The sequence below is a fragment of the Arachis ipaensis genome, chromosome B2 (genome assembly GCF_059453495.1).
Source record: "Arachis ipaensis isolate K30076 ecotype BB chromosome B2, ASM5945349v1, whole genome shotgun sequence".
Lineage (NCBI taxonomy): Eukaryota > Viridiplantae > Streptophyta > Magnoliopsida > Fabales > Fabaceae > Arachis > Arachis ipaensis.
Genome location: NC_142437.1, coordinates 109,337,805 through 109,348,214, shown reverse-complemented (window position 1 = coordinate 109,348,214; position 10,410 = coordinate 109,337,805). Strand labels below are relative to the sequence as shown.

General features: G+C 33.2%; 2 protein-coding genes across 2 annotated transcripts; one reads left to right on the top strand and one right to left on the bottom strand.

The window, feature by feature from the left end:
• Positions 1-726: 726 nt before the first annotated feature.
• Positions 727-2,062, top strand: LOC107625751 (Rhodanese/Cell cycle control phosphatase superfamily protein). Its single transcript, XM_016328456.3, has 2 exons — positions 727-1,362; positions 1,710-2,062. Exons 1-2 carry the CDS (start codon positions 896-898, stop codon positions 1,903-1,905), a joined length of 663 nt encoding a protein of 220 aa, XP_016183942.1. The 5' UTR covers positions 727-895; the 3' UTR covers positions 1,906-2,062.
• Positions 2,063-2,951: 889 nt separating this feature from the next.
• On the bottom strand, positions 2,952-6,078 carry LOC107625750 (zinc finger CCCH domain-containing protein 48-like). Its single transcript, XM_088503759.1, has 8 exons — positions 5,944-6,078; positions 4,886-5,441; positions 4,442-4,627; positions 4,236-4,337; positions 3,926-4,084; positions 3,605-3,784; positions 3,388-3,485; positions 2,952-3,282 (listed from the first exon to the last, which is right to left on the bottom strand). The coding sequence occupies exons 2-8, from the start codon at positions 5,435-5,437 to the stop codon at positions 3,174-3,176; spliced, it is 1,386 nt and encodes a 461-aa protein (XP_088359885.1). The 5' UTR covers positions 5,438-5,441; positions 5,944-6,078; the 3' UTR covers positions 2,952-3,173.
• Positions 6,079-10,410: the final 4,332 nt, after the last annotated feature.

Sequence of the window (10,410 nt, the reverse complement as noted above, 5' to 3'; positions counted from 1 at the left end):
CTCATACATTAAAGTGAGATTAATTCCATGTTTAAATCATGGTTCAATAGATTCGATAAAGACTATAATCATATTCTATAACTAAAATATATATTTTATAAGGAAATTAATATTAAAATATTATATTTCATTTCAACTGATATTTTTTATATTATGTGATATCGTTTTTATTTTAAAATAATTTATTTTAATATAAATATTATAGAATTAAAAAAATTATATAAAATCGTGTATATATATATAAGTCGATCCAATTTAAACCATTTTATTTCAAATTAATTTAAGAGAAAGTCTAGAAGACCAACACTTTTATTGAAATCTGGCCAGCACTTAATCATCAAAAGAAAAATTATCAATCCTACACCATTAAATATCATCTCACACCATTAAAAATATTGATGATGGCTAATTAATGACTAAACATCATAAATTCTGCTGGTCTCCTAGCACTCCTCTTTATTTAAAATCGAATTCTAGTCAATAGAATCAAAATCTAATTAAGTCCAATCCAGCTCTATCCATATACAACTCTAGTTGCGAGCTTAAAAACTTTTATCAAAATATTGTTAGGTCTATCTCCTAAACTGTGGTCCAAAAACAAGGTTTTTATCAAAAGTAAACTCATACACATATTCAACATTAAGTACTATTTTCTTATGGCCTTTTGTAGAGGAAAAAAATATCTCCAACTCTTATCCAGTATAAATGATAGAAAGATAGAAGAGCAAGATGCAAAGAGACAAAAAAGAAACCTAAGAAAGCCAATGGTAATGGTCCTCTATATATTTTACTTCTAATGTTATCATCCAAAACATGTCTAAATCAAATCCTTCAAGATTCAACATAACAAACACATTCAAGATTCAACAAACAGAGAGATAGACATAGGAAGAACATGGCAACTCATCAATTGAACCACATGTTCAAAACATCCATGGTGAAGAATCACAAGAAACAACAACCAAGAACACCAAGGTTCCATGTCTTCAACAATGCAACAACATCTTCAACCACAACTCCTATGAGTGCTAGGAAGCTCATAGAATCTGGCACCGTGAAAACTATATTTCCCAAAGATGCTTCAATTGCCATGAATTCTGAAGGGTTTCTTCTCCTTGATGTTAGGCCAACATGGGAGACAGAGAAGGCACGTGTTGTGGGGTCTGTGCACGTGCCAATCTTTGTTGAAGACACAGATAATAGCCCTGTAACATTACTTAAGAAATGGGTGCATTTTGGTTATATTGGATTATGGACTGGTCAATATCTAACTACATTGAACCCTGAGTTTCTTGGTCAAGTTGAAGTGGCTATTCCGGATAAGGGTACCAAGGTTCTTGTGGCTTGTGGAGAGGGATTAAGGTTAGTGTATCTAGCTGGATCAACTTGCTAATGTTAATTTAATTTCATCATTAGTACTTTTTGTGAACTTTTTTTATATATTGGATTATGATTGGTGAATTCTTTAAAGATGTCCTAAATTATGTGTTATATGTTATTGTGGGCTTTTACAAAATATTTGTCGATGCATATTATCACATAGTTTAGCTCAATATATCAAATCATCTAACAATTTTTAATTATCATCTTTATATGAATACATTTTCACGTGAATAATCACTAAGAAAGAAAAAAACTCAACAAGCAGAACTAACAAGTTGATCATGGCAGTGAAGCTAAATGATTGTTGGTTTTGGTGAGTGATTCAGGTCAATGGCAGCAGCTTCAAAGTTATATAATGGAGGTTACAAAAATCTGGGATGGTTAGCCGGCGGCTTCAGCCGATCAAAGGACGACGACTTCCCTGGGATCGAAGGAACAGAGAAGTTGCAGTATGCTACAGTTGGAGGAGTCTCTTACTATTTTCTTCAGTTGCTTATACTTCTACAAGCAGTGGGTAAATGATGATAAACCATTAGCATATATGTTTTATTCTAGTGGCTGAGAAGTTATATAGGAGTTCTACTTACTTGAAGAAAAAGATTCAATCCAATTATCTATTTCTGTGTAATTTTATTTTGATTTTCACTTGAAAAAAAAAAGAAATAACATTTTTTGAACAGTAGTTGAACTTGAACCTGGCATAGCCAGAAATAGAAAAATACAACTAATAACAAATTCTAAGTTACACTAATAGCAACAAGTCAATAATTAACACACATAAGGATATTATTATATCATGATATTCTGTTACGTTGTCAACATACACTAATCTAATTTTAAAAGACAATCAATACACAATAGCTGATGAACATAAAGAGGAAAACCAATTATAATAACAATCATCATTCATCTTTTTTTGTTCTATTTCATCATCCAAGACTACCCTTCATTCATCTTTTTTTGTTCTATTTCATCATCCAAGACTACCCTTGATTAATTACTTGACTACTTGAGTTGTCTATCATCACCTAATTCATCACATTTCTATATACATACTAGAGCTTTTACCTTTGTTTTTTATTGTATCTTCTTCTATTGGTGATTAATTATTATTTAGAGATGGGTGAATAAGAGGTAAACAGATCCAAGAGTATGAGACATGTAATAGAATATGGATGGACATTTTTGGGGTGTCTCAAGAAAGGATGGTACAAGGTCCGAATGAACCTTCATGTGTGATTTGATCATTTTTTGAGTACATATTTAATTAGCAATAGAGGTTCATACATCCGATTCAAAAAAGTAGTACATATTGAACTTTAATTTTTTTTTTTAATTTGTAGTCTTGTTAATTAGACAAGCCATGCCATCTTTCTCATGTCAATGTAGTAGCTTTGCAATAATGTGCAGGGTTCAATATTGCACATGTAGACTTATTGTACCTTTATTATTATATAAGCATATTTTGACCATATATTTGCAAAGTTTTATGGGAACGATAGATCGAGATATATAAGAATAATTTTTTATTTAATAACTTAAAAGAAATATTTAAAATAACATGTCCATTTCTTAAAATTCATGATCTTATTGAAAATTGTATAATACATAGAATGTTATATTACACAGAAAGTTCCACCGAGGAGAACGGGTTACACTAGTCAAACATAGCTTAAGCCATCATTCATGACAAACATTTTTTACATGATGCAATGCAGTTGTAATCTCCTTCTCCAAAGAACTTTTCTTGTAGCTCAGGAGCATGGCACCTTAGGCTCTTCTAACCATTTTCACACATTCAACAAACCAGTCCCATCTCCAGTAAAGAAGAGTCCGTTAGGGCCTATCTCAAAGGATTGAACTTCTTGTCTTGTAAACAGTCGACCTCTCTCTAAAAACCTGTAGAAACAGGCACAGTAAGTAGCTACAACAGCAAGAAAAACAAGAATGATATAATACAGAGACATTGCAAGACAACTAGATGCAAGCTTGATGGTCACTCACGTCGGCAATTCATATATACGAACTGAATTATCTTTGCACGAGCAGAATAATATTGGTTTCGCCTCTGCATCAGTCATCCCATACAGTCCAAGAACAGCCTATAATAAAAAATAAATAAATAAAATAAAATAAAAATATGAATTGTACAAACCAATAACCTCCTTCATAACCAAAATTAAAATATCAACTTGTACAAATATTGGTGGGTTAAACTTACATTTTTTTCAGTGTGAGTGTATGCCACCTTCAGAATTCCCTCCTCAGTGCACACCCAAACATTGACCGTGCAATCAGAAGAACTCGATAACAAGTAATTGTCCCAACAAATAAGTGATGTGACTACCTCAGAATGTCCATTAAGTGTCATTGTGCACTGTAATGTATCAAGGTCCCAAACCTATAGAGAATAGAATAACAATTACAAATGAATCCATTTACTAAAAAAAATATTGTGAGGATGGTGTAAAAGCTCTACATGAAAGATAACTCACATTGAAATAAATAAACCAACACACTGCTAGTTGACAGAAAACACTACCTTAATGCTATGGTCCATGGACCCAGAATAAAGCATCTTGTAGCATCCAATAGCAAGACAAACCACCGGTTTAGTATGACCACTCAGTGTTGCAACCAGTTCGAAAGGAGACTCAGCTTTGGGATCAGAGCTGACTCTCCAAGCATAAATAACACCATCCTGCAATTTAAATAAACAGATTATTCAAAAACTAAGACAACAGAACTAGCTGAAATGTGACAACTCTAATCAAACAACAAAAGTAGCAAATGGCTAACTATAAACAAAGGTTGAAATTACAACAACCATAAATCACTGCAAGGCAATTTACCTCTGCTCCAGCAAGGAGGATATCATTGCCAACATTCAAGGACAGGACTTGCCCCATAGGTCCATCAAGAGTAAAATCTGCACCGGTTTGAATATTCCATGCCTTAACAACAACCACAAACAAATTATCAGCTCACAGTTAAAATTCCTAATACACGAGATATCATTGTTACAATTAAAAAAAAGAGGAGTGAAATATGAACTTACCTTCACAGCATTCTTCACACCGGCAAATATCCATGAGCCCTCAGATACCAACGAGGTAACTTCAGAATTAAGGTTTATCACACCAAGACAGCGGCCAGTGTTGCAGTCCCAGGCTCGAACTGTGCCATCAGTGCTGCCAGAATAAAGTTTGTCCGAACCAGCCGGCAATGCAATCCCGGTTACAGCCTGTCAACAATTTTTGATAACATAGAAGGATCAAACTTAATGGCACTTATTAAGTAATTTAATTTAGAGTAAACATTTTAGAAAATAATTTTCTTAAAGCTCAAACTTCTTTCAGCTACAATATTTTTGTACCATCCATATTCATAACCCAAGGCAATTCACTAAACAATTAGTTTGGCAAAAGAACTAAATAGAATATACTTTCATGTGTTTATATCAAATAATAAAAGGTGGAATATATAGAGTAAACATCTATACCTTCTTGTGTTCATGAAGCTTTGCAAGTGTAGAAAACCCATCACCATAAAACCATGAATGCAAATTCTGGCACAGGTCACCATGCACACAAGTGTCAGTCATCCAATATTTACAAATACTTCGTGATTTCTCCACAGGAGCCTTAGCAACAACAGTGTCCACATCTTCCACATCTGCGGTCTTTTCAATTAATACAGCCTTTTGTTCACACTTGGTTGGCTTCTCAACGGACACAGCCTCTAGTCCACACACTGTAATCTTCTCATCAGACATAGCCATTGGTTCACACTTGGTTGGCTTCTCAACAGACACAACAGCCATTGGTGCACGATTTGCTGGCTTCTCGAGGGCCTTCGATGCGCAATTTGTTGGTTGCTTTGAATGCTTATATGTGGTATTGCCATTATAGTATGCATTCGATGGCAATGTTGGTGAGCTATGCGAAAATCTACAAGGATTTCGGTTGCATCTCCCAGCTAGCCAATACGTACATGTCGGTGGTGTTGTTCGCCGGAAACGTTCACTCCTCCTTGTTGTGGTTATAACAGCCATAATACTATGAAAAAAAAAGAAAGCACATTCCAAATAACATCAGGCACACAGTACTCCCATGAATAAGATCCTTCATTGCTCATTTATCTCTTCCAAAACTCAAACAACAACCCAAGAAGAAGAAGCTGCAGAATCCATGGCCTCTTCAAAACCGAAATTTCGTTACTCCCCCAAGTCTCCATAAACCCAATGTAACACCACTTAAGTAAAATACAAATTATGAACACCAATGGAAAAAAGAAATTTCATATGACCAAATCAAACAAAACCCCCAAATTATTTAATCTTGCTCTCCAACACGCCAAACTACTGTATCGCCGGTGATAATGAAATTAAGAGGAACCCTAAAAATAAAAACCCTAACTTTCGACCAGGGAATGGCGTGGAGCTTCGGCGAGGCCAATCCAATCGGAGAGAACAACGCTTGACGCAGAGCATTCATCGCAAAAAAGGAGAAAATAACCCAAATAGAGAATTCCAAAGAAGGTGCGTTCTGAGAAACAAACCTGAGTAGAGTGTAGAACTGGGATAGTAATGCGGAATCAGAGTCAGAGAGATTCAGAGAAAAAGAAAGTGTTTGTATAATAATGCAAAGGAAAATTTGAGTGAAGGTCCTCTTATTTATAGGTTCTGGTTGACGGTTTAAGATTTTAGACTTCTAGTGGTTTGGGTAAATAAGGAAAGAGATTTCATAAGATCTTAAATTAAATTAAACCTAAAAAGATCAATTAAATCATCCGATTACTACTTTTATATAATAAATATTAAATATTAAATAATTTTATAATGAAATTTATTTATGGTTTGAAGTTGATTTTGATACATTTTTTTTAAAAGAAAAAGTTTTTTATACATAATTAGTGTAACATACATTTAATTATAAACAACTTAATAAAAGTACGAGGAAATGATTAAATTTTTTTTTTGAAAAGTCACTCGTTCTCCAAATTAATTTTTAAAATATTTTTTAATCAAATTCATCTTTTAAAAATTGTATGTTTGTCACATTAATTTTTTCATCATTTCTGTTATTGATGATATGATATATCAAGTGACAATATAGTATAGGAAAGTTATCTCATGTGCCGGTCGAAAAGTGCGGAACATGAAATTCAGCGTACGATCAAGTAGCTCTGTTGAATTTTGTTTGTTAGTGAAAAACAAAAAGTCGAATATAACTTTGAAAATGAATATGGAATGACATTAATGACCAACTATAAATGCACAAAAGGTGTGTGGCTTCTTAAAGGGTGCTGGTAGAGCAACTTTGGGGGCTTGGACCCTAACCCTTTTTGTGCCCAGTAACACAATTTTTTGAATACTTGTCTAAGTTAAAAAATTTCTATTAAATTCTCTTTAATTTCTATTTAATTCTCTCTATTTTTTAATATAATATTGTATAAAAAAATTACATTACTTTTGGTTTATTTGTTAAATTTAAAAATATGAAAACACATACATTTGTCGAACTGAATTTATTTTTTTATAAACTCTTTTTTCATTGATTTATTTATAATTTTTCATCATCATTACTATTATTCTATCACTGCCATTATCTATTGCTATTATAATTGTTACTATAATTGTTGTTGTGATCGTCATTATTGTTATTACTATTGGTTAATCGTGAACAAATTCTATTTAATTAATTAATTAATCAATAAAAATAATAATTGTGAACAATTTTTCTTTTAATTCTTTTGTAAATGCAGTCTTTATTTAATTTGAAAAAAAATAAATATTATTTAAATTATAATTATTTTCATAATTTTTTTAGGTAATCATCTTATAATAAATATATTAAGAATATGTTTAATTATTCTGTTAGTCTGTGTAGTTTTATCAAATTTATAATTATATTTAGAGTAAAGTATTGTTTTTGTCCCCAACGTTTAGAGTAAATTTTATTTGTGTCCCTAACGTTTAAATCGTCCTATTTGTATCCCTAACGTTTGTAAAAGTGATTCAATGTTATCCTGGCGTCAATTACACATCATGAACGCTTTAGTTTGAGTTTTAAAAATCTCTTCTTGAAGTTAGAATACAAATGTCTGGGATAGAATCGATGATTTACTCCGAAAAATAGCTCATCAAAAGTTGAAACTAATTCCTACAACATTTACAACATTTACATAATTCACTTTTCTAGGGACATAATTGAATCTAAACACAAATAGTGGGTATAATATTAAAATCGAACACATCCAAGTGAGACCTAATTGAGAAAGAATACATTCAAGTGAGAATAATTGAAAAATATAATCTGATTTGTTAGTATAATTGATAGTAGGATAACATTGAATCACTTTTATAAACGTTAGGGATACAAATAGAACGATTTAAACGTTAGGGACACAAATAGGACTTACCCCAAATGTTGGGGACAAAAACGATACTTTACTCTTATATTTATATATATTTTTTTCAATCACGTTCCTACACTACTTTTAACTTTATAATTAAGTTTTTTGTGTTAAAAATATTAAAATCAACGAAATATTTCCTCTAAAAAATTTCTGGTCAAAGTTCTAATTAAATTTTTAATTGTGGGTATATTCAATTTGTATAAAAATATTTCATTAACTCTAGCATTCTTATACTGGAAAGGATTGAATTACAAAATGTAAAATAATATAAAAATTCAATTAAAAGAAAAAAATTTAGTAACTTAATTATAAATTTGATAAAATTATAAGGACTAATAAAATAATTAAATCTTAAGAATATAGTTAAATCAAATTTCAACTCTTTTTTATATATAATTAGACTCTTAAATATGAACTCTATCAAAGATTTTTTTTTTTCGTAAATTAAAAGTTTTTTCTTATTTTTCTGTAAAAAAGAATTAGTAGTGAATTTTTTTATTTTCAAATGCTTTTATTATGTGCTCTTTAAGACTAGTTATTTTAATTTCGAAAAATATTTTTTTTGTTATCTTTTTGTATTATAGTCATAACATATTGTAACATGTAAGACCCGGTTAATTAACGGCTAATTAACCCATAAAATGAGAATTCATTGTAGAAAGTCAAAAATGTCATTTTTATGGCTTAATATGATAGAGGAGATTGAGACGAGAATTTCGGTACCAATTTTATAGAAATCGGACCAAGATTGGACCGAACGGGCCAAACCGGACCAACCGGACCCAAAGTGGGTCCTTGGCCCAACTAAACTAAATCAAAACCCTAGTTTTCAGCATTCTCTCTCCTCATTAAATACACACACACACGCTGAAATGGGGTGAGGGAGGAGAAGAACACTCTCTCAAGTTCTATCTCTCACTTGATCTTCAAACCACCATAACTTTTGATCTAGAGCTCCGATTGCCGCACTGTTTACGGCCACGCGTTCACCGCGGAGAGCTCTACAAAACCCATACAATTAATCTTGAGGTAAGCCACGTTTTACTGTTCGAAATTCCAGCCCTTAATTTTGAGTTTCATGAGCAAAAATGTTGAGATTTTGGGTTCTTTGATGTTATAGGACCCAACTCTCTTGAAGGAGAAGGTTAATCTTATCTCCTTGGACCTTGGGTGTGGTAAGATTCTCAACCCTAGTGTAATTTGTTGTTCTATGAGGTTTGGGTATTGAGATGTTGTGTATGGGTATGATGATTGTGGCTTAGGTTGTGTATATGTGAATATTGGAGCTTGATTGGTGATTTTGGAAAGCTTAGAAGAGGGTTTTGTGTGATAAGATCTGTTCTTGGAGGTGTTGATACCTTGAGAGCTTGTGGACAAGTAGTTTGGAAGTGCTCCGGTTGAGCTTGGAAAATCGGCTAAGGTATGGTTTCGGTTTTTCGTATCTAATATGTAATGTGGTAGGAAATACTTAGGCTAGAGGCCCTAAGATAGGCATTGAATTGTTGGTGTTGTTGAATGGTTGAGATATATGATGTGTTCATATATGTGATTATGAATATTGATGCCTTGATTGTGTGATATATGAGAAATGCATGTTGTGATATATGCTTGATGGATGATTGAGGTTGAATTGATGGGTGGTACCATGTTGATGGTGAGTATGATGTTGATCATGTATAATGTGGTTGATTTGGAAATTGATATTATTGGAAATTGGGATGAGAATGATGTATGACATGAGATTGTGTTTGTCCTTTAGCCATTAATTGAGAAGTGTTAAAATGGTTGGAGGTAGTTTTGAGAATTTTGGTAAAATGTCAATGTGTGAGTTGAGGATGGCTTGTTGTTGAATTTGGTACACTTTGATTGATTTCAAAGAAAAGGGATGAAATTGGCATGTTTTGATGGATTTTGAAAAGAGTTGAAAGTGGCTTGTTTTGAAAATGGCACTTTGTGGTTTTGAATGAAAATATGGTTTTTGGGCATACTTTGACGGGACATAACTTAGACTACGGATCTTTGATTTGTGCCAAATCTGTTTAGAAATGAAATTGGATCCGGGATGTCCGTACCGTTCAAAGAACGGGTGAAAAATGATTTAAAATGAGAGAGTTATGACCGTCGGAAGATTGGGGTTGAATCTGTGAATTCTGCAGCTTTTAACTTAGAAAATTTTTAGCAGAATGACCCCTCGCGCGTAGGCGCACTTGGCGCGTACGCACCGTTCTTCGAGAAAGCATCATCCACGCGTGCGCGTGGTGTGCGCGAGCACGTCGATGCGCTGCATCGACTGCCCAGCCATTTTCCAGAGAGTTGTGCCAGAGTTGTGCCAGTTTTGTGCCTGAGGCACAATGTATTCGCGCGTATGCGTGGCTGACGCGTGCGCGTCGTTTGGCTAATTTTCAATCCGCGCGTTCGCGCGTATGACGCTTGCCCGTCGATGAGTTTTAAGTTCATCCACGCGTGCGCGTGGAGTGTGCGTACGCGTGGCCCTGTTTTCATCCCAAAGTTGATTTTTGAGTTTTAAAAGCCAAATCTCATACTTCTAAGCCTCCAATCTCACCACTTATGTCTTAAATCATTATGATATGCCTAACATGAGAAAAA